Here is a 25,581-nt window from a genome sequence, read left to right on the forward strand (position 1 = left end):
CATCAGCCATTCACTTGAATAGTACTCTTGGATAAATCCCACCTGGATAAATCCCAGGACTCTTAGAGGGATCCAACTGGAAAAAAAACTCCTGTTTTGTAAGGCAGAACTCTTTTAAGTGTAAGAATTTGAGGAAAATGTCTTATGGAAAAGGAATCCACCATTATTTGGATGCCTGATCAATCTCTAAGTAGCTGATCTTGAGACATTCAGCAATTCAGGGTAAAATGTTTCCATTTAATGAGCTCTTGAGCGTGACATGGAACTAAATATAACTTAGCAGCTTTAATGGGAAGATGTGCCCATGCCTGCAAAAATTTGGGTTTCAGCTGTGCCAAAGAATGCACTGGATCTGTGTTAATAATAATAGTGATAATGATGATAGTCATCATCATCATTATTATCTGCTTTCTAGAGGGACATGAGAGGTGGCTGCAATAGTGAAAAGTCATCTTTCTTTTGGACAGCAGGAAGCTGGAGGTTGCAATTAAACTCTACATGCTGTCATGGTAACTAATTTATGTTTAAATAAAAGTAGTTTAGACTAAATAATGACTCTGATTAAATACAAAGCATAATCAGCATTCTTACTATGCCAGTGATTCTCCCTTGGAAAAACCTCACTTTTTCTAAGGTGCCTTGTTTAGTGTTTACCCACAATCTGTGCTGTTACAGTAGCCCTTTCTGCTAGATCAATATATCAGATTTTGTGTGCAGGTTTGTGTGAAATAGGAGCAAAGTGTGTGCAAAGATACTCTCTAGAGTTTCAGTGCTCACAATGAACAGTGCCTTGCCTTTGGTAAGCAGCTTCAGGATGTCTACATCCAAGAAAGAGTTTGAATACAGCATGACATTATGTGTGTCCTTTGTCAGCCTCTTTCTCCTAGAACACATTCTTTTGACAAGGAAAGAGCTATCAGGATCTGCTGTCTTGCTCTTGTTCAAACAGAGTCTGTATCAGTAGTTGCACTGATCTCTGGTTATAGAGCTGCTCAGTATTTTACTGAGAGAGAGAAAGGTCATAATCAAATGGCTGAATGCTGTAGGATTATGCCAGTGCCCTTAGCTACAGGAGCTTGCTTACTGATTGAAAATGATTTTTTTTCTAAAGGTGAACTTTGTCCTGAATAATTCTTTAAATGTGTCTTCTGTTGTAGTGAGTGATTTGTGAGAGATGCAGAGTATGTCCTTGGTACTCTGTGGTGTATTAAAAGATGAATGACTTTGGAAATGACCACCACTTTCAAGTTGCTCTGATTGAATGGTGTAATTGTTCCTTTTTGCCCTGTGAAGGATGTGTTAATAATTTGATAGTTGTGTGGGCAGCACAAAATTTCTCTTTTTCTCTACCCCTCTGCCCTTAAAATCCAGCTTCAGTTTAATGGTAGTTCAATAAACACTCTACCAGCTTTAACTCAAAACATTTAAAGCTGTATTTAACAAGGGTATTTGAAACTGACCCATTATTATTTATCTTTCCTATTTTCACATGCTAACATCTCCCCACAACACGGTAAAATTATGAAAATGAAATCTAATAAATGTCAAATTATCCACATTTGTCTTTCTTTTTTATACTGAGTACAATGGATCCTAGCTGTTATCTTGTCCTTTGAATGCTACCAAACATAAATTTATGCTGCACTTTTTTGTTACTGCACAGATCTTAATGCAGAATTTCCATGTTAGGCAAAAAGGATGAAGTCATTATTACCAGAAGGGCTCAGAGAAAATTGCTAACTTATGGGAAGAGGGCCTACTACTTACTGATAAATTTCCTTGGTGAGAAATGCCATTTGCAGGTGAGGTAGAATTCCAGTATTTTCTTCATTAACCTCCCTTCTGAAGAGACTCAAGAAGTGTCAGCTCTTGCTCCATTTCTTTTCTGATGCTGCTTCCTATAGGGAAGTTACTGTAATTCCACCGACAGTTTTAGTGGCTGGGAAGATGGTAACTGACAGAAAACTTCTGGTTTTTAATCTCATTCTGCAGTCTACTGTACCAGCACATCAGACAGTGAACTCTTATGCACTAAAGGAAGCAAATTCTTTCAGTTTTCAAAATTAGTTTGTAAATTAGAATCTTGCTTCAACATTTAAGAACTAGTAGATCAAGCCCAGGAAAAACAGGGCTGCTCAGTTCTTGGGAAAGATTTGGTTTTCCATGCGTGTGTCAGAAGAAGGATCGCATGCAGGATGTACTGTGAGTTGCACCTCCCACTGCTTGTTTCATCACTCCCATACACCAGAAACCAGCCTCTTTGAGCCAAATGGGAAGAATAACTTTTATCTTGCTATGACTGAGAAGAAACTGATGACCAAAAGGTGTTGGTTGGAAGGTAAAAGATTAATATTGTAGAACAGCCAGAGTGCCTGATTGTGCGCAATGGAAAACTTGGTATTTAGTTGTTAAGCTTGTGTTATAAACAGGTTTATATTAATTTATGATGTTTTTGGTATGCAGAGCTGAGAGATGTATCCTTTAGTGCTTCCCTCAACTCATCTTAAAAGATGAGTCTTTCAGAAGAACTTTTTTGTTGGTTAATGTAGACATTTATTGTCTAAAATAACCCAGGAAGTAATTTAGTCAGTATTTATTGGGCAGAAAATCCAGTGCTGCTCTGAATAAAGAGTAGATTACCAAAGAAGTCATTCATGAGTGTACGTGTGTTTATGAAAGAGAGCTTTCTACCTTCAGTTTCTTCTTGCTGGTGAGCTTCTCTCCTGAGGTTAGGAATTCTGGACACTGAGAATTGCTTTATAGTGAACTTGAACACAGATTTATACTTTGAACTTACCTTCATATATGGATGTATTTCACACATTTCTGTGCATCTGCTTCATTTGTCAGTTACTGATGTTAGCTAGATTGTGGGGATGGTCCTGAATGCTTCACTACCTCCAGAGCAATGAATATTTCCCATCTTTCAAAAATGCTAACTTTCATTTGTAAGGTATGCATAGGTAATTTCAGTTGGGAGTCCTCAGTCAGGAGTTTTAGAAACATTAATGAGCTTGGCTATAAAATGCCCTTATGTAAATATAATTAACCTCATACTGCACAATGGCAAATCTTATGCACAGAGAGACTGTGTAATTGGGACGGGAAGAGAATCTATCCCAGCTGACACCTGTGGTTTAACTGCAGAGCCATCTTTTTCCTATGAAGTACAGAATTTAAATCATGATTTATCTCCAGCTCTTGCTGTGTAGTGTCAGAAAGCAGAGAAAGAGGAGGTTAATGGTTGCCTTGCATTTATGAGACAGAAGAAAAAAATGGAGCCTTGGGAGGGATATCTGTCTTGTTCCATGTGCACTTAAAAGGTTTTTATTGAGGCATGAAAGGTTGCGTTGTTTCATGCTTTGTCTTTTTGTTGCTTATCCAGGCAGTGATGTACTGCCAAAAAATCTATAAAGGAATTTCTCAAAATATATCCTATTAACTGATCTTAAACCTCATGTATATACTATGTGGGTACTCACAAAGAAGAAAGAGAATTTAGTAATCAAATCTTTTCCCCCTTAAGTATAGAAACAGCGTCTCCTAAGAGAGATGGTGACAGTAAAAGGGCAGATTTCCATGAACTGTGTTAGTGTGGAAAAAGAAAAAGGTCAAAAAAAAATCACCTGAGTTTTTTAATGCTCAAAGAGTAATTTTAAGCTATGTTCTTTGAACTGGGATGGGGAGAAAAATTCTCCAAGAGCTTTGTAAATGTCTGTTCTATGAGTATTTTTTCCTTAAATGCATATATCTGGCCGTGCTTTCTGAAGTTCACACATATGCAAACTTGAGTAAATATCCTGGGTTATTTACTCAAGTTTGCATATGTGTGAACTTCAGAAAGCATGGCCAGAAGAGAAAGAGCTAATTTGCTGCTGTGACTGGAGCACAGACTAAATGAGATGGCAAGATTATCTCCAAATCCCTCTCTTGAGTTTGGTGTAATGGCTGGAATGATCTCTACACTCTTAATCTGTGAGACAAAAGAAAGAAATGCAAAATAACTGACTTGAAGTCAGTTGGTTTTGGATAAGTGAATATTCTGGCCTCCTTTCTACCCCCTGCTTTACATGTTTGTATGGCATTCTGGGAACAAATGAGGATTTATCAGTCAAATATTGTGGGCGCATATCTTGGTGTCTGGTGAGGTACTCAGCCTGCAGATTGACCCACATGTATAAATTTGTGCAGTAGAAATAATACTCTGGAAAGGTTCATAAAAGGTTCACAGCCTGGCACAGAATTTGGCATGGCACCACCTTTCCTTTTGTTTCCACTGGCTGCATGATCACAGGGATATAAGGAAAAGATAGCAACAGAGTGACTTGAACTCATTCAGACAAAACCTGTTAGAGGTTATGAGGGTTGTAGTATCACAAGATACTTCTGTGGCTCTTTTCCTGTGTAACGCAAAGTAGTGCTGCAGGCTTCTCAGATTAAGAATTAGAGAATGAAATTCAGGTTAATATTTCAGTTTTTGTTGCTTCTAGAGACATTTCACTATTGAAAAAATCCCACAATGGCAGAAAGTAAAAAGTACTAAAAGTGGAGATCACTTGTAGGTTAGGAGATCCTGAACTGTGGCTAGGCCAATTCTTATTTTATATTGGTTTTTATGTGTCTTAGGTATGTTCCCATTTTGGTATCCCTGAAATATGGTCTTGACTAAGAAGTGTCCCTGCTGCGGAAAAGAGTAAATAATGGAGCACAAGGATAGACATTATGTATATTTGGAATTTAGTTCTGACCGAGTTCCTGCTAAGAAGCAGATTTTTTTGCCTAGGAAGTTTGTCAGCATCTGTAAGGAAACCAGGCAGTGTTGCTGGACCCTCAGGATCAAGAGGGTCTTTAACAATCCCAATACTGTTTTATGGGTGTTCATCCAGGGTGTCTCTAGGAGGGCACTCAGGGATGCTGCTTTTTGCAGATGATATGTCAATATGAACAATTTTTGTTCACATTGTTTTCTGCAGCAAAGCAAGTGGTGTGATTGAGCAGGAGGGAGAGCTGCTGCCTGTCCAGCAGGCACTGGTGGTCAGTACCATAGAGATGTTTCAGAGCTTGCAGTTTGAGCAGCTGACCATCCCTGTAGTACTTGGGCTGTTGTGTAGGACGTGTGATAAAACAGCATTTATATTATATTATTTATGTTACTGAAACCCCTAAAATTATATAGAACAACCCCATTCTGCATCTGCCCATAGTATATGTGATTACAAAAGTAAGCATTATTTTTCTCACTTCTCTCTGTTCTATTTGTGGTACTGCACAAATACAGATTTTGTGAATATATTTTATTATTTCCACCTTCTTAATTTCCTTTGTAGTTTACAATAAGAAAATGTCATCTAAACAACAGGCTTTATAAAATCTTCATCCCCATTTATTAAAAAGCATTAACATTCTGTTTGCTGACTAATATATACTTTTCTCTGAGTGCATAGGTGAGGGGCAGTGGTTTATATATTTCTAAAGGAATCTCATGTCTGTTTGTTAAGTGATTATTTTGGAGTGCTTGTGTTTAAGAACTACTTATCAAAAAAACTCAGGAACCAACCATTTAGACAAATTCTGGGAAGCTTGAGAGTGATACTTTCAAGGAATGTGCACAATCAGTTTGAGGAATTTTATTTCTCTGAAGTTCATGTTGGACTTGTGGATGTGGATGAGGATCATCAGAAAGTCTCCACAATTGCAGAAACCATGTCACCAATGTGACATGGCTTTCATGGTGTCCTAAACACCAAGACACAGAAATACTTTCCTGTTTTGCAATTGTCTGAAATGCCTCTCTCAAGCCTCACCATCTCACAACTTCAGGGGATCTGCTGATGCCAATAGAAGTGTATTGCACTGGCTGTGGATATTCATATTTGGAGCAGCAAATCTTTATTTGGCAGTAGATGGGGAGGTTATGATTGCAGCTGAGATAAGTCAATTCACCAACTTCTTAACTGCTTTCCATTTGCCATGGCAGTAGCAGCTCCCAGTGACATTGCCAGCAATGGTAATTAATTAATTAAGGTGAGGAATTTGGTTTCAGGATAATTGAAGGGGACAGAGCAGAATCTTGTGTTAGTTCATTACAAAGATAAACAGCTGAGTTATCAAGTATTATGTGATATTTAAGGAAATATTGTTTAGTGAATTCAAGAGTGCTGGGTGCCCCAGGTGGACCTACATAGGGTAGCAGGACACTGAAGAACTGTCTGCCTTCACTCTGGAAATGTAAGGAGGTATTCTGCCAGGCAGCCTAAATTCCTGCATTCTACCAGTAGTATGAGATGATTTAAGTCCAGGTCTTCACTTATAGCCTTCTGAGAGCACTGTTCATTCTGTGTAGTGAATCCTGTAAACTGGAATGGCTCAGCATGGGATTAACATGATGGGGCCACTTTCAGCAATCTTCTGGTTCCTCATAAAAATAGAGAGGCTAGTTTAACATTCTTGTTCTTGAAGTATTACAGTTCATTGGTCTAAAAGTATGTAAAATAAGGATAAGCACTCCGATTATTTTAGATATAGCAGAATGGATAGCAATTTTCTGTGAGAGAAACAGGGGCTGCACAATAGTTGGCCTAAAAAAATGTTGTCATATCATGTCTTCTTTCCCTCACAAATAAAAATCAGTTCTTCACCTTTGCTTTTGATTGCTGAAATGTTTAACAGGTCAAATAATGCAAGCCTAAGTTGAAAAAGAACTTCAGGATGATTCAAAATACTTTTTTTGATGTGCCTCACAAAGATGTTTTGTTGTTTTTGTGGTGTGATGTAGAGATATGAAATTGAACAGGTGAGAGACTACCTCTTGGAAACTTTTTGCAGGGGGAAGGAAGCTATGCTGTGGATGATCACTAGCAATAACCTGAAAGGGTTCTTTTTAGGTATACGTTGTAATTTTGTGTCATGCATTGGTGAACAGAAGCTATTTGTTGTGGAAATGACGGAAGGAGGAAAGGGAATTTGTTAAAAATTACATGAAGTATGGGAGATGACATGACAGCATTGTAAATTCATGCAGAACTCAAGAAACTGAATTCAAACTATTGAGGAGTTGCCTCAGTAGAGCTTACCCAGCTTTCTCTGAAGTCAAAGATCTTTCAGCCAATTTGATGAGAGCCAGGTCAAGTCTGATGGAACTCTGATTCTTTTCAGACAATGAAAGGCTGAGATGAGACTTCCTGGTAAGAAAAAAATGTTAGATGGGCCATCAGAAGAATGAAATCACATGATGCTTAAAACCTTTTAAGAAAGGCAATGAAAGTAAATAGTAATGATCCCAATTTTGCAGAGAGGTGATAAATTGCCTAAGATCCCGAGGGACTCTGTCCTATGCTGTTGAGTTTGCTGGAGAAAGGTCAACAAAAATGTTTAATACACTAGAGAGGTGTTATTTTACAAAGACAAAAAATCCTTTTAATCTCCACCCCCACCTGAAATAAAATATACATATTTTGCACAATTCTAATCTTTTTTTTATCTTGAGGTAAGACCAAGAAAAGATTATAGTTTACTCTTTCTTTTGTGTATGGATGGAAAACCATATACATCATTGACATTTTTAGTGGCGGGATAAATTTATGCCATTTGTTCTAATGCGGAACAAGGTTAGAGCTGAGCTTCAGTACTGTAGATTAGTGTGAAAACAGCAATAAGCTTGTTCACAGAGCAGCAAAGAGGGAGTGAATGAAGTGCCTCTTTCTTACTCTGTCTGCAATCCAGAGGCATTGCTGGATTAGGAGGGGTCAACCAGTGAGCTTTAGCTGATGACACTTCTGCTTTTTTTCTGTCTTCAGATATCTCAGTTTATGACAGAGACTGGTCGAGAGGGCCTGACCGAAGCAGCACTGAACCGCTACAATGCAGACAAACCCTCCCTGTACAGCTTCCCTGCTTCCCAGAGCGCATATGTTGCCAGTGAAGTATCCACAGGCTCCTCGGTGGCAGCATCATTTTTTGCCAGGTAAGAGAGATTTCTCAGATTTTCCTTTGCTGGACACACAATTTCTTTTAAAGGAGACAACTCCATAGTGAAAAAGAATATCATGTCAAAACATGGGTGTAGATACAGATCTATCAGAAACTTGCAGCAATTATAATGAAAATGTTTTTAATCCAACAACATGCATTTATCTGTAAAAGGGGATGACACTTCTACGCTCTTCTGTAAAATATCTCTTCAGTGCTTGATTTGGTTAAAATGTGATTGCATTCCTGGAATGGCACTTGACTTTGTGGCATATTTAGAGGGGTGTATCCCTGAACAAGAAGGGCTCATCCAAGTAATTTCTTGAGACAAGCAATTAACTATAGAGCTAACTGGAGGTGGCTAGTTCAGTTTGGTGGCAATATTCAGACTTCTTTTTGAATTTTACTTCCATCTAGGGAAATTATCAAGGTTTCACTTTCAGACTGAAAATTTAAGGTTTCACCTTCAGTTCCTGCTGTTCCACTAAACTGACCTGAGAGTCTAAATTCAGCCTTGGAACATGCTTTGTGTTGAATATTCAGACATTGTTAAAAGAAATCTATGAGATAAGGCTTAATTTAAAAAATCTTATGGCTGTCTTGATTAATTTGTTAGTAAAATGTTTTGTGAAATGGGCATATCAGCTAATAAGTGAAATATCAATTATCACTAAGAAAAATGGGTTTTTTTTGTACAGAAATGTGCTCTTTACAGAACAGATTCTTTTTAGCCCAGTTGAACCCTTATGCAACAAAAGACATTGAAATAATCCTTGTATTTTAATGCTTTTTATTAACTAGAAGATTGACTTGGGAAGAGTAATGAAATAACAGGAGAATAAGCCATTATTATGGCACTTCCAGTCCAATCCAGTGAGAGATCTTGATTTCAAAACATGGAGTGAACTTTGAGCAAGCGCCTCAAGCACTTTCTGATCAGCTTCCTTCCCTTGAGAGAGCCAAACTGTTAGTAATTCCACATGCTTCTATTTTATTTTAAAGGTAAATGGAAAACTTATAAAGTTGTTGGACTCCATAAATTTGGAAACAATATGTTCCTCTCCTATTTTTCCTCACCAACACGAGGGCTGCATGCGTTCAATCAGTGCCATACCGCGAGTGAGTCATATAAAAGGATTAAGCATAGCATTTTAGAAGATCCAGTTGTTTGAGGCAACTCTGCCATTTTTTCTTTTCAGATGAGATGCTGCAATAGCAAATGTGAATGATGACAGTGGCCTTGGTTTGCTGCCCTTTTCTGTTTAACTGCAGGCAATTTCAATTAAAATTGCTGAATGTACACACATGGTAATATCTAGCTGGAGTGCAGATTGGGATTAGCACATATTTTAGCATGAATTGATTTATGAAGATGACTTAACTCATTTGTTCTTCATTGTTTCATTGTTTATGCTGAGAGAATTCATTTGCTCTTAATATACTCTGCTGAAATGTAGGAAACTAATTAAATTTACTCAAAATCCCTAGTGTAAATCATAGCATTTTAAGTAGAACTCTGTTAGCTTCTTGCTGATGTTGTGAATTCTTGGGTGTGCTTGGTCCAGCAGAGATCTCATGTTTAGACTGTTTATTTTAAAACTATACTTAGCAAGACAAAAGTGCCTGGTTTAGTTTGGGGTATTGCACAATTAGATTAATATCACTTATGTAAGTCAGTTTTGTCCTGGACTTCAAATTACATCATATGCTGGCAATTAAGCAGCAAATTCAAGTCAGTTGCTCACTGCTTGACCTTTTAACAAGAAAATCGCCAAGTTGTTTTCTAAACTCAAATCACTAATTTTTGTTTTGCATCTTGTGTGTCGATTTGGATTTCTGTCAAGTTGTAGTAAGAAGTGTAGGGACCTACTTGTATGTGGATTTACAAAATGTGAAGTGGAAGGCAGTGGTTGTCTAACTCATTAAGATGGTGCATTCTTTACAATGTGAAACAGTCCTTTGTACCAGACCTATGAATTCTAAGCTTTTGTTTTTTATGATTGTCAGTGGCACATGGAGTAGTGACTACCAGCTATGTATGCTTTTTTTGAATGTGTGTCACATAACCATGTTTTCACAGTAAGTAAGAAATTATTACAAAACCAGAGAAATTTGCCAATGTGAAGCTGAAGTTCAGCATTGAAGAGTAGAACCTATTCTTTTGAAATTTGAATAATGACCCACAGTATTTCACTCTAACTTCCCTAACAAGCAAAGCAAACCTGAGATGAGGCTCAGATATAAGTCATCCATCATCACAAAAAAACCCAATTAACTAAAATACTGTAGTACGGAGGAAATGTCAAGGCATCCATGGAACTTTTGGTTGTAATTACTTCAGAAATATCAGGCATGGATTACTGGGAGCTCATAACTTTTCTGTTCTCAGGCACTACTGGTTCAACAGTGACAGTCACTTGACTGCCCTATAGCTGGCATTGAGCCATGGAGAAGTATCCTAAGGCCACAGCGACTCTCAGTGTTTTTAAAAACCAGGAGACTTATCAGATGTCTCAATAATTGACTGTTAGGTTTCATGATCTATAGCTGACAGACTTCCAAAACAGCTAGAAGGGCTGCAAATTCTGTGAATTGTCATTTGTTGGGATATTGCTGCAAGGGAACTTATGACACATCAGGATTCCTGTGGGACAGTATGTGAATGCTTTAAAGGAACTGACATTGAAAACTGTCCAAAGTGCTCAGCTGGTAGGCTTATGAATATTAGATGATACAGGTATGAATAATGAATTTCTAATGGTGATTCAGACACAGAAACTGAATTCAATCAATTGTGCTTTTTGTGACAAGCACTAAATTTGCCTTTTTGTTTAGGACTATCACTCATTTTTGTCTCAGATATGCTTCAATCATGCTAATTTAGCAATATTCTTGCTTCTTACCAGTACACATTCATGATGAGAATAATTCATTTAGTGAATGTGAAATAATGCTAATGAATCATTTAAAGAGTATTTTAGAATTTTTTTTGCATGACTTAACTTCTGCCTCCAGTTTGGGTCTTTGTCCTAAGAAGCACAGCATTTTTGGGCCATTGCAACCTAAGGTGTGACAGCCTCTTGCCTTGTGTCCTCCCAGCACCATGTAGCAGTGTGCCACCCCAGCTAAGGGATTAGGAGGTTCCTTGCTGATACTGCCAAAGAACTGAGGGAAGGGCCTTCTGTCACTTGTTTCCCTGGTGAAGCTTTATCAGGCCAAGGGGCATAGTAATTTTATTCCTACCTATGCTGATTTCTACATGGAGAAAACTTCTGTGGCTCTGACTCTAGTTTTGACTCACTACTCTGTAAATGAACCTGCCCTTCTGAATAAAAACTCTCTCTTGTGGCTAGGCTGTAGAGTTTCAGTAGTCTCTCTGAGATGATAGCATCATGCAGGAACCAGAAGTCAAAACTGGACCAGAGCCTTTCTGTTGTCTCTGGCAATACATTAAAGTTTTTGGGACCTTGGTGCTGTTCCTTGTTTTCCCCATCACAGTAAACTTGCTTTATTGGAGAGAAAGAACTTTTCATGAGGACAAAGGAGAGACATAAAAGCCCATTTCACTTGAGATGTAAAAAAAGGTAAAAAAACTTGACAAGGAGGAGATATTTTTGAGTGCTAGTCTTTAAAGTTGTTTCCTATTGCTAGTCAGGAAGTGTAACAGTGTATTTGGAACAAAAGCCAGCCTCAGTCTGAAATCAGATATAGTCATATTTGGATTAATTGAGCCTAATGGGAATATAGATAATCTTGAAAGTAGCCTGAAAAATCTGTTCTAGGGATCATTTTCCATGTCTTTTTGCAACTAAACACTAAAGAGGGCCACACAGTGCTACTGTTGTAGACGTTGCAAGGCATGTTTTTCAAACAGAATGTCCAATTTTTTTTAAAGCTCTTACATTAAGACAAAATAAGAATAGAAAAACTTAGTTGCATGTATAATGCATACACAGCTACTAAGTGTGGGATAAGCTCAACTTACAATTATCTTACATCTTGGAAAAACTGCTGTTGACCCTTTCCCCACTCATTCCCCATCCCTTTGTGGTATGGCAGCAGGGGAAAAGGAGGTGAGGCCGTGCGCTGTGGCCAAGGGGTACAGTGAATGTTGTGTTCAAAACGCTGCTGAATATGCCACACGTTTTCCTTCCATTCCAGAGAATCCTTTTTGAATATTTAAAAAAATTCTCTTGCATGAACTACAAAGCTGATATGAAGACAGTATTTGTGGGCCCTTCTTGTTAAAGCTGCTGTGCTGTTTTGATTACTTAGCACTCCAGAAACCCTGGAATCTCATACCTCCCTGTTTTTTTTGCATAACTGTGGAAAACTTCATTTAAGCACACAGCTTTTGATGTTTGCTGTTTTTCCTTATAGTTAGTCTATACAATCTTTGTGTATATGTCTGTTTTAAAGCTCAAAGGAATCTGGAAACACAAGGGCTTTCCCTTAAAGACTACTGTGTATTGTAGGCACACCACTTTAACATCTTGTCTTGAGTTTTTTGGAGGTCTGGGGCAAGTTTACAAAAATAAACTTTTCCTGGCATTGCAACGGAGAATTTGTCAGAACACACACAGGAAAAACAGGTAAGAAAAAGAGGCAGCAGCTAACAGAGAAGGAAATGGGTTGAAGAGGGTATTCTTGTTCCAGAGAGCCCAGCTTTGTCATGGGAAGGTCCACAGGAGAAACATTGGATTTGTGGCTGTAACCGGTGTAGCTGAAGCGTGCCCCTGGCAGGTGTGAGAGCCAGGTCAGCAATCTGCTGTTGATACTCCTGTGACAGGTGCAGGGTCACATCAGGCTGTGCAGACACATCCAGGGCATGGGAGCTGTAGAGGCCTCGGAGACCTCTCAGGAAAGAGCCTGTGAACGTTGTCAGACAGTGAAATCTACCTGTCTGTGCCTTTCTATGAATGTTTTAGTCTGAACAGCAGATGACTCAGGTGATAGTGTTTCTTCATGCTGAAGAGTGGTGGATCCAGTTCCTCTTTCATGCAGGGGTTCCCTAGTTTGGGTACTGCTTGGGAAGTTCTTGAATTTAAATAGTTGTCACCTCAACATCCTCAGGAGAAAATTATTTTCTGAGACTTGGGTGAAAACATGTTTTGGTTTTTTGCTGTCTGAGCTATGTGGAATCTAACAGGATTTTCTTTCATTACCTGAACAAACTAAATTTAACAGTTAAATTGTGGTCAGATTCTTGGAGATTTGCAAAACTATATATTAATAACTCTAATCAGAACTTCTGACTTTTTCCCCTCATCCTTATCATATGCTGCATAAGAAATACATAAAAAGAATGTTAAGATAAAAGATCCACAGACTATCTTTCAGCAGGAATGCTGGCAGCAAGTTTGGAAACATCTGTAAATCATTTCACAAATATTTCTACCTTCAAAGCCTGTCTTGGGCTAGCTCGTGGGGGAAATTTTAATCACAATGATCTCAGTCTTCCTGAAAGACCATGAAACGTTTAAAATTGGCACCTAGGTTTGAGTGCACAACTTCAGTGACTGATTTTTCATACTTGCTCAACATTCCTCAGTAATGCAAGAGATGTATGTTCATAGTCACTGCTTTTCTGTGCTTCCTGTTGCTGTGAGAGCCCTAACTAACAGGCTGTTTTCTGCTTTCTGTTATTGGTGTTATTTCACGTATATAAATTAAATACTAGTCAAAAGGGAATTGTGACTCTCATGAAGTGAAAGAAATCTGGCAGTTGAGGCATAAGGAATACTCTTTTTCTATGTTCAGTGTAAACAAAATGAAAAATCTTGGTGATAAAGACCGTGTGAGTTACATGCAAGAATAGTCAGTGTGTGGAAGTGGAGACAGTGATCTGATATGCAATGAAAAAATAAAGACTTCAGTACCACATCTGGAAGAGGGAAAACAAGGGTATTTCAATGATCTCTAATTTTGCATGGTAGTTCTATCTTGGGTCCCAAACAATCTCCAGGGACTTTTTTTTTCTTCAAAGCTGACACATTTCCCATGACGCTTTTGTTTGAATCAGTTCATATCATTTGATTAAAAAAACCCAAATGCTTAACAGCAAGATTCCAGAGTAGGTCAATTTCTAACAAGAATTATGTAGGGTACATGACTAAAATAATGTGTCTGAATCTTTGCATATCACATGCTGCCATTATTTAAACAAAAGCTTAGGAAAATGTATACACTCTTTAGACCTGGGTTGGAAATCTGGTTGAGATATGTTTAAGTTGCCACTGGGCTGTGAACAAAAGTAATTTAAATCTTTATGCCAATTACATCCATTATAGGTTGGTTGCAGATTGTTAGCTTGCATTCACATCTTAAAATACAGATAACAGACCTTGATTTTTAAAGAGGGTTTGAGGAGGGACCCATGGAGCTATAAAAAGAAATAAGCTAAAACTACCCTGGATTATTGTAGAATACTATACTTACAGGGGTGGGCCATCTGCTTAGCCTTAAAGCTGTAACTGATGAAAAGGATGTAAATCTTCCTCATGTTCCTAGTATTGAAGTAATCCACCTAAGGTAAACAACTCTATGTTTAAAGTTAACAAACATAGTTTTCTGGTCTAAGCATATTTAAAAAATATATCTATTTAGAAGAAACTAAAGGAAAAGATTACTATCCAGGAACAAATTATTTACCATTGAACAGAGAAATTCAAATTCCAGCCAGTGAAAGGTATGTTACTTTGATATTATGTCTTTATTGAAATATGCTACACCTGCTTCTGTGTGCTGCGCAAGTTGAGTGTTTTCTGCACTTGCCCCACATATGGTTTGTTTTGTATTGATGGTAATGGTAATAATTAAATAAAGCTGTTATTGAAGTAGTCATCAAGATTTGCAGTTTCTTGTGTAACTAGCCTTTCACAGTTGTGAGAAAATTTGCCCCTTTCCTCCCTTTTTCTTTGTAAAGTTTTGAGATACAAAGTTTCTCTATGATGCAATGAATATCTGGTTCCGTAAAGCAAAGGACACATTCTGTGGAATTTTTTCTGCTTAAGAGATATCTTAAAATGGATGTTTTGTCTCCTAAGTATAATTCATTGTATTGTTTTTTGTCTGGTATATATTGCCTAAAACCTAGAATCCCAGATTTTTTCTGATTCCTGTAGGAATCAGTGGTGTTTAGTTATAACCTTTTGTTTCTGTAAATGTATATTTTGCACCATTTTAATTTATACTTAGATACACAAATTTGACCTTGGTGTCTGGAATTCTTTTGCCCTATTAATTTTTATATAATCAGTTGTGTTCAGTTTTTAAACTAAAAATTGTGTCTTTGAATACAATGCATTTATGTATGCTTTTCCCTCCTTTTTTTCTGACTGCTTATTTTCTCAAGTACAAATCCATGAAAATGCATGGTAACCAAAGACCCATTTACCTAGTAAGCAAACCCCTTCTGTCTGAGATCCTAGTCAACAGCTGATTATATTACAGTGAAAAGGGCCAGTAATGCAAACACCTACTTAATCTACTTCGTGCAGTGTAAATGCTTTGTAGGAGCTCTAAGTGTTACCTGGCCTCCATCAAGGCACAAGGACGTAACCAAGACACTTCCTGTCTTCAGTAATTAGCCATGGCCTTTGTCCCATGTTCTGAGATGTTCCCTTAGCTTAAGGTTTGCCTTGTCTATTTGTACCCCACTGATTGCTGCTGTTACAGATAAGAGGCTTTAGACCTGTAAATGACTGTGCTGGCCCATTCTGCTGCAGCTCTCATGTCTTAGATGCCACGTACCAATAAATGCTTTGCAGGCAGGGAAGAGAATGGGATAATCTGGCACTGAGGCCCTGATTATTTTAGTGGTTTGTTAAAGAAGGAGGTAATTTTTTTTCATGGATTTGTGTTCCTAATCCTAGATAATTTCAAGCATTAACTACAAAAGTATTTATGTGTATGGAAGTTGAATTCCTGCTGCTCTCCTTACACCTTGCTAAAACAGAGGTAACTTCTTTTCCACTTCTTGTCACATCTTGTGATTTCCTGCTGATTTCAACAGATTGAAAAGGGAGAGGCTAATTAAGCATAGGTTTTGTCTTCTAATTTCTAACAGGGCTTCCTGAGTGCCAGAATGCTTGCTACTTGCACATCCGTTCCCTGCATTGATTTAGAAAAACTTAAAATGAACTAAGGCTATTTCCTTCTTCAACATTGCCTTTCCCTGAAACCTGACATGTACATTGAGAAAAACTGATAGCAGCCTAGGCAATAATCCCTCAGCACCTGTTACCAAAGACTCCTGGTGTTCAATCTTGCTTTTTACTCTTAGGGCAGTGGAAATGAAAATGGTCAGCATTAATCTTTTGACTTTTAGTATAGTTATGACTGCCAACCATAGTATATAAAACCTCATGTTGATTTACTGTTTTGCATATTTCTTGCTTCCCTTAAACCTTGACATAAGAGTTCTGATTTACAGTGCCTCTGTCTTGATTTGTGGGGTGAGAAAGATGAATTGATGTAGTTGCACTGTCTATAGCAGAAAATTATATGTACCACCAGTTGGTTTTTTCTCTCTGTTTTTAAAAACATCAAAATAACCTTTGCTCAAAGAGATCATAAATCCATAGTAATGAGACTTTTCCCTAAACATCTGGAGTGGCAAACTCTTATTCTGATAATTTCTTTCCTGTTACAAGTACTCTTTTAGTGCTGCCCCAGCAGCCTTGAAATTCAGCTGTGCTTTACCTTGTGTAAACGTCTGTAGCATTCTCCATCATATGCTCAGTCAGTGTTTTCTGAACCTTGAGAGCAATCTGTTCAACTGCTGAATGACTGGCTTTTCCTTACAATTACCAAGGAATACAGACCATTTTAGTTTTCCTTGCTTGTAGAATAAAAACCCAACAAGAAAATGTGCTGAAATATTGAAGTATCTGTTCATTGCTATATAATCTAAAATTAGGTAGACTGCTGCCAGTTGGGCTTGTATATATTCATCGCTGTGATGTGCTTATAAAATATAAGACCACAGTGCACCTGTATACATGGCTAGGTGGCTCATAGCAAACAGAGAGTTAGAACCTCTTTGCTCAGCTGTAAATTGAACATGATGCCCCTCTCACAGCTGCTGTCCATTGGCATATTTCGGTCAAATTCATGGTCTCTTCTGAGTTACTTAAATTCAGGAATACATGAATGCGTTGCATGCAGGACAGGGACTCCAGAGCTTTCTGCCACACATCTTGATTTGACAGCACTGGTTGCCTTTCAGGAGACAGACCTGTTAAAGAATAAATCAAGAAATGAATGTACACATTCATAAGTAATTACAGGAACATTGCAACTAACAGCCACAATTTTCCCTGTGAATGTATTTCTTGAGATTTTGTGAGTTTGGGATGTAGCTTTAGAGATTTTTGTATGACTGGGGAGTTCCAGAGGCTTTTCCTTCAAGTGTATTTTCTGTTGTTTAATAAAGAATTTTCAATGATATCTTCAATCAAAGTGTTTACAGGGTCTGTCTCTTCAGCTGTCTATTTTCAGGAAATCAATAGAGACTTAATTTCTTTAATATCTCTATTCTTCTGGTCAAAATTGGGCAGTGGATTCAAATCTCCTCTTAGGGTGTAGTCAGAGATTCATGTAGGTTGTATATTAGTACTTTTTTTAATAACCAGGATAAAGCACTACTGCTGCTAACTAGTGATGTGATCTTTGGTTTTATCAGTGATGAGAGGAATGAACCAAGATAGTTACTCTGTTTTGAGAATTACAGCAAGAATCTCTTTGAATCTAAGAAAGAATGCTTAGTAAGTTAAAGCTGTGGAAATCTAGGCAAAGACAGAAAATGCAACATTAGCAGAAATTACAGCTGTTTTTTTTTTTTTTTGAATACCTCTTTGTACATCCTTTCCTACAGCAGCATCAACTTTGTATTAAGACACAACTACTTTAATGAGCTATATTATGTCGAGGAAATACCTGATTTGTTGTGCTAGGTGAGAGATGCTTGAGTTATGTCCAACTACCTGTTTCTAAAATCTGCAAGATAGCACTGTTCAGAGATTCCCAAGGGCCTCATGGCCTCTAGTTCAGATCACTTAATTAGCCTTAGGCTTTCTGTTTGAAACTTGCTTATTCTGATTTATTTTAGTTCTCTCAATAAAGTTTGTATTCCAAAGCTAGCATTTCTATCAGCCTGAACTATTGGCTGTCATGAGTGAGATGCAAACCATTGGGAGAAAAAAAAATTAAAAAATCTTGAATTTATGAGTTATGAGTCTTTAGATTGTGTAGGGTAGACTTGCATAATGAAAGCTGAAAAAAGTATTCCTGTGATTCCACAAGGTAAAGAGAAACCTTTTATATTACAGAAGTAATGAAATAATGTTGAGGGCTGATAGAAATAAGAATGCATGTATCTTTTCCATCAAGCAATTGATGGAGATGGGACCAGAAGGAAGGAAAAAAAAAACTCTGAAGAGGAAATAGAAGTATTTCCCTAAATCATGAAATTCTGAGAACACCAGGGAGGTAATATGCCACTATTTAAGGCAATACTACCTTTATTACCTATTAAAGAATTCAGTAGAACTGTCCAGGTCCCCACAAAACATACTGGACATTATGTTGATGCAGGACAAAGAGGAAAATTCCTATGATGGGATACAACTAGAAAAAAAGTATTGCCAATGAGTTTAGGATTATGGAAAACATATGTTGGTAATACTGGCTTGAAATGTTACTCCTGAGGTGATTGCATGTTCAGTTAATAAAGTACAACTGATCCAATACCATCTGGATATATCTCACTGAGCTGTTTGGTTTAACACCCTGTGAATTCTTGATTAATACAATACAGCAATATGAAACAAACTGGGAATGTATTAACTAGATGAAACTAGATGAAATTCTGTATCATGTTAAATGACTCTGCTCCTGCTGGGATTCAGTAGAGATACAGAATTCCATAGAGCACTAAATGGAAAAACATTGTTAAACCTTTCAAGTGGTATTGAAAGATGGCTAGTAACAGTGGTCTGTGCCAGCCACAGGGGTCAAATGTAATGTCATAAAACCAGCAGTAAAGAATGTTGACCATACTGATGGAAAAGGGACCACTGGACTGAGAAGTGGCTATTGGAAAAAGATCTGTGTCATGGTTTTAGTTGCATATGAGCTCACAGTGGGACACTGCGGCCAGGAGGGCTAATGCAACTCTCAAATATCTAAGAAGAACATATGAAGAGAGGCTGTGAAGAATTAGCTCTGCATCAGAAGTAGATATGGCCACAGATAGAATACTCTGTTTAATTCTGCTGTCCACAATGAAGAAAGATGTTGAAAAAATGGAGAAGGCTCTGTCTGGGAAGAGGCCCTCAGATGATTAACAGTTTAAAAACCATGCCTTCAAACAACTTGACTTTAGTTTATCAAACAGATTTACAGAGAGATGTGTTGACAGTGTGCAGGGAACCTCTGCAGGGAACAGAAACGTGATACTGAAGAACTTGAGTCTAGCAGACAAAGGCATGTCAGGATGTAATGGCAGGAAGTTGGATCCAGACAAATTCTGAATGGTAATGAAATGTGCATGTTTAGGAAGTACATTTAGTAAAGGGCAATGACCTGCTGAAGGGAACAAGGGTAGCAAACAACAAATAGGTTTTTTTTAATAGGTTTTTTTTTTTCAGAGTCTGTTTTTAAAATTAGAATTGATATCTGGAAAAAAAAAAGGCTGAAGGTAACCACCCTGTGTGTGGGCTCTAGGAGTTTCATATAGGGAAGATCCATTGCTTTTGCTATGTGAGAAGCTGCATTAGAGAGTCGTAATTGTTGCACTTAACAATCTGGGAAGACATACTCACTAGTGTGTGAAGGTGCAGCAACAAGGAAAAGTATTTCCTCTGCTCTTTCAGGCAGCAACACTGTAAGAAAGCATGAGAAAAATTTGCTATGAAGAAAGGAGTAAACAATTATTTTTCTTAATTTGTATAGGAATGATTTAAAAATAAGTATTTTAATTGTGTTTTTTTAATAGATGAACTTCAGAGGGTTTTGCTTGCTTGTTTCTGTTAAACTGCCATTATCTGATTTTCATTTTTGTGCTTTTATGCAACAAGATGTGGAAATCTTTGTTTTTCGTAGCTTCTCTGGGCACACATCTGCTGCAGTGGTGCATTGTTTTCCTGTTCCTTTGAAATTCTATCTGTTTCTTGTCTGTTAGAGAAAGTACCTCAGTGTATATATCATTAGGGGGAAAAAAAAGAAAAAGCCTTCTTAAAGTTATAAAGGTTTTGCTTCTTCCTTTTCCTCTTGGATTGAATATGTCAGTCAAAAAAGGCGATGGTTGTTTCACTCCTGACACAAGTATATGCGTAAAAATCATGAGAGTGGGAAAAGAGCATCCTAATATTTTGACATATAAATGAAGAGTAGAGTTTAGCAGCAAAAGCTAAAATAAAAGCATGTTGTATCAGAAGGCAAATGCTTCAGGGTGAATGTCTATGCTTGAAAATTACTGAATTGAAAAAAAAAGGCAAACAAAAAAACCCTATGAAAACAAATCCCAGCTGTTCCACTTGATGGCTCATAAAATCTGAATAAAGTCCTTCAAGAGCTTTTTTATAGGAAGATAGTACTTTTTGTATGCATAGTTATGGTAGCATCTGGTTCCCATCTTTGGGAATTCAGAGACTCCACAGGCACCAACACACTGTCTGCTGCAGAGAAGCTCTCCAGCGCAGATAAATGCTGCAGACAAGTGTGCAGTGTGTAACGTGATGTAATTGTCTGCAAGCTGGAAAGATGCTGGGGAGGAGGCAGAACCTGAATCAGGAAATTTTGATTGACATAAGACCTAGGAGCAGCCCTGGCATAAAATTTCCTTTGTTCACCTGTGAAGAGTGGACTGATAAGCTAGCAACACCTGAGTCAATAAGATTATTCAGTCAAATAAGGTAAGATAGGCATACCTAAGGCAAGGAGAGTTTTCATGAAGGCTGTGTCCTTCACAGAGGATTCAAACAGGGGGATCAGTAAACTAATTGTCACAAAGAAAGAGGAGCAGGAAATACAAAGGGCCTTTTATGAATAACCTTACTGAATTTAGTATCAATGAGAAAAGAAATCAGAATTTATCTCAGGTATTTCTGGCTTGTCACATTTGTCCTTCTAAAGCTGCCTTCTTTCTAAAAACAGGACCTGTGTGTAAGTAGTAATCACACTATTCACGTTATGTGAAATTTTAAGAGTAAGTAATTAAATAAATAAGAGTTTATTACACATTGTTGATGTCTAGTATCACAGAAAGCAAAATCTTCAGGTTACCTTGAACATGGGCACAGACACAGCACTGAGTTTTTTCAGTTATATTGTGCTCAGCACATTGTTTTCACTTAATGAATAGTAGGAATGAGAAAATAGAGAGAACATGTAACAATTTTGCTTCTCTTATGGCTGATGATGGACTCAACCTCAAGCAAGGTCAAACCCAGTATGCCTTTGAGTACAACTCTGTGCTTGAATGGAGCACTTACCTCCATGATGGGACGCAGATTATACACACACACATACACACACACACACAAACATATACATGGAGAAAGTGATAACATATGTATGTTGTGCCTCAGGTAACCACGCTATATTGTGTGAATGTACTGGAGCTGTATAGTGACCAAGAGATTTGTGCACTTCTTCAGAAAACTGAAGAACTGGGTCCTTGGCATCCCTGAACCTGAAAAGAGTGAAAAATGACAGCTCTTGCAAGCTCAAAAGAATGTCTTTAAATACTAATCAGGGTGGAATAGAGACTTTCTCTTGTATTAACAATAATGTCAGGTGAGAATGCTTCACTGTGGAGGGAGGAGTGCGGGATCCACAAGGACACTGGCAGTGAGTGAGAGGATGCGGAGAGCAGGGTTCAGCAGGTGCTGTAGCTTCAATTCTCTTCCTCCAGCAGCCTCATCTAAAAGAAAAGAGAGGTGCTGGCCCTAACTGGTGACTTTGTGACTAGACCCACAGAGAAATTTGTGGTTGTGACTCCCTTTTCCACACAGGTGCCTAGTTTTGAGCTACAAAAGAGCTGTGGTCTAGGGAAAAGACATAGTTTCAGAAATGTCTGTCTTCAGTGCTCCCTGTGGGTCAGTTTATATGTTTGCAGCACAGGAAGCTGGGGTGGCATTAAGCCAAGCGCCTTAATCTTCTCTGTGTGTAGAAATTAGGTACCTAACTGAGATTTTAACTTCCCCATTAATAGAGTTGCTAAGAAATTGCCATGCATAAGGATTGCCACTTCACCTAGGCTGAAGTTTACACCTGGATATGAAGAATATGTACAGACTGAAAGTTTCAGGTTTAGCTTGCCCTAAAAATGAAAAGTACCTTGTGTATGCAAAGCAGTGTATTCCTAAAAGAAAGAATTCAAGATTGCTGAAGAGGTCAGGTTTCCAAGAGCAGTGAGATGAGAATAATTCAGAAGCATTTTCAAAAACTATTGAAGTGCTTTTGAGCTTAAGTTACAGTGACTACCACTGGAATCCAGACACCTGCAGACATAAGTAACTTCTGAAATGGTACCTGTGAAGCAATCACAGCTTTTTCAGTACTTTCAGGAGACAGCTCTTACAGATGTGTTCTGACTCAGATTTATCTCTGGTTTTGCCATAAAGCACTATTCTTGTATTTTGGAAATTATGTTTATATTTAATTCCAAACAAATCACTACACTTAAACCCCAAACACATTATACATTATGTTAGCTCCAAGGGACAAAATCCTAAATGGAAACAGATCCTTTTCTTTTTCTTCATGCCAGCTCTTTGTTTAGCAGTATGGCAATTGCACATACATATTCCAGATGTTCATAGAAACAAAATTCCTCTTTAATTTACAGCAGAATCTGGTTTTATCTCTTGCTGGTTTTGTATTTGTCAAACAAACAAATGTTTAAAGTCTTACACGAAAATATCTATAGCAGTATTTTGCATGCTTCTTAAAAGGTTTGTAAAATAACAGAAAAATCTGGTTGGAAGACATACCTGGAGGTCATCTTGTTCTCCCTGCTCAGACCAGGTCTGGTTACATCAGGTTGCTCAGGGCTGTGTTTCATGGAGCTTTCTATCTCTGGATGGACTTTCTAATATTCTGAGGCCAGGTTCCAGTGGTTGGCTCTATTTGTGGTGGAAAAAGGTGCTCTTTATGTATAATTTGGTTTTCCCATGTTGCAATTTGTGTCTTTTGGCTCCCATTCTGTCCTTTTGCACCTCCAAGAGGGATTCTGGCCCTATCTTCTCTAAACCCTCTCCTCAGCTGTAGACAACACCAAGAGATCCCCTTCACCTACTCAAGACTGAGTAAATCCTGTAGTTGTGACATCTCTTCCCACACTGCATGCTCCAGCTCCTCACCATCCTGGATGTTCATCTTAGTAAACAGAGAGATCATTGTCTTGTTGGATAGAATATCATGGAGGTATGCCTTCAGCAAGGTACAGTTCTAGATATATCAACTGCTTATATAGGAGCTCCATATGCTTTGCAGTTTAGCTTGTGCTGGGACTGGACTTTAAAATTATGCTCCAAATCTGAATTTTGAAATTCAGGTTTTAATCTCTGACCCTGGCTTCATTTTCCATTGCTTTTACCTGAGCAATACATAGTTAGGAGAGAGTGAACTTATTAAATATTTGGTAAAAAGATGTGTGATTTCAGATGTAGCAATTTCTGTAGCTAGTGTTTTATTTGCTCTTTTGGTAGTGAATATGGGCAATACTCTGGAACACCCATGGCAGATCACTCATATTTGCTTTGCAAAGTCCTTGGCTGGAAGTCAAACAGCCCTGACAGCTGAGCCTCTGTTTCTCATGCTCAGGAAGTATTAAATATTGATGTTTCTTGGAAAAAGCCATCACTGCAGATTGAGCCGATTTGGGCACCACATGACTGCGTGTGCAGGCCGCAGAAGGATTTTTCCCTGGAGAGCTTTTCCAAGCAGGCTGCTGCCGTGGGCTATGGGGGATGAAGGTTCAGATAATGCCAGATCTTGTCAGGTGCTGCCAGGGGTGGGTGACAGGAGTGGGTGGCAGGAGCCAGTCGCAGAGCCCAGCAGGAGCAGCCCTGGGCGCTGGGCTCCTCCCTGGGCTCAGGCTGAGGCCAGGCAGGGCTGTGGGCTCGGCTCAGTGGGACCCATGACAGGGCAGGCCTGTGGGGAGCTGGAGCTGCTGTGGGTGTGGGGCTGGAAAGGGCTGCAGAACACCAGTGCAGGCTGTGCAAAGGCTTCTCCCCTGTGAGCTGCCTCATGGGGCCTCAGCTCTGGCGGAGCTAAAGTTTAGCAAAGCCTAGGATTAGGATTAGAAGGTGTAAGCCTAGAGCTGCATCTGTCATGGGCCTGCAAAAGTGTGGAGCAGTCTGCGCAAAGATTTCTCCCTTGGTGATTTGTAGAGAAGTTTGGCTGAGGATCATGTTAATACAGGGGATGAGAGGAATTTCTGCATTGCCTGCAAAACTCACTGTACTGTCAGCAGCTACCAGGTTCTCCAAGCAATCTTGTGTTCATAGCTCCTGGGAAACACACTGGGACAGAGACCTGTCTGAACTCTAATTTTTTGCTGGACTGCTCAGTTTGTTCAGCACTCTTTATTTTTTATACTGGAACTAGTATATTTTCAAATGTTTTTGACTCCCACTCTGGAGGGTCATCAGAGATGAATACAGGAGTGACACTCATCTCCCTGGACCGTATCATATTGACAACTAACTAGCAGTGCTTTGTTTTTCTTACTGCTTCAGCTACTAGTGAAAGGAGGAATAGAGAAGAGAAATTCAGCCCAGGCACAATTCATTTTGCATACAAACCACAGAAAAACAGCAGCAAGTGCTAATTATATTTTTTGAGTTGAGCACTAACTGTTTATGTGTCTGTTTGTAAACAGAAAATTTCCCTCACACTCATGTATTTAAAGACACATAGATGGTACGGGAACATGCAAATACATATTTGTCTGTAAGTTATCTTCAGGCTTTTCCTCCTAAGTATGGGTATCAGATTAGAAGTTTAACTTGGCTGATCAGTCTCTCTTGACTAGCTGGATCTGCTGAATTTTAGTCAACATCTACCATGGTAAGCACAGGGAAGAAAGTTCAAAGGAGTACAGTGCTCACAGAATGTCCCTGTTCACTCACAGTTCTCCCTCACTTCCTCAGGACAAATCGTGTTTGTGCTCACCTTTGCGTTGATGCAGGACATCTGCATTTCCCTCATATGCTGTGAGGCTTTACACTCTTGTTTTCCATCTTCTCCCCACCCACTACTGCAAGGAGCTCTCTGCTCTGCCAAGTGGGTCTGAGTTGCTCTGCCAGGACTGGGAGCTTCAAGGTAGATGGTGTTTGGTTTTGACCTGCAGCTTCTACAGTTGAGTTCTTTACTGTCTTTTTCAAACTCCTCTACTATTTTAAAAGCACACTGTTGCTCATGGTGATCCAGTTATGCACTTGGCAAAACAGCAGTATATCAAAATTAATAAAGATTAATTAATAAAGAATTAAAAGAAGGCAGTGTAATTAATGCCAATCAGCATGAACCCGTGGAAAATAGCACTTGTCAAAATGACTTGTAATCTCATCAAAAAGAAATATCAAGTAGAGTTGATTAAAT

At 38.5% G+C, this 25,581-nt stretch overlaps 1 protein-coding gene across 1 annotated transcript in view; it reads left to right on the forward strand.

The window, feature by feature from the left end:
• KIF26B (kinesin family member 26B) overlaps positions 1-25,581 on the forward strand; it is a 279,374-nt gene that overhangs the window by 104,672 nt on the left and 149,121 nt on the right. The window contains exon 4 of the mRNA XM_030944701.1: positions 7,797-7,963. Within this exon, the coding sequence (XP_030800561.1) occupies positions 7,797-7,963 (167 nt within the window). The remainder of the gene's footprint in view (positions 1-7,796; positions 7,964-25,581) is intronic.

This window comes from Camarhynchus parvulus, chromosome 3 (assembly GCF_901933205.1).
Source record: "Camarhynchus parvulus chromosome 3, STF_HiC, whole genome shotgun sequence".
NCBI classification, from domain to species: Eukaryota; Metazoa; Chordata; class Aves; order Passeriformes; family Thraupidae; genus Camarhynchus; species Camarhynchus parvulus.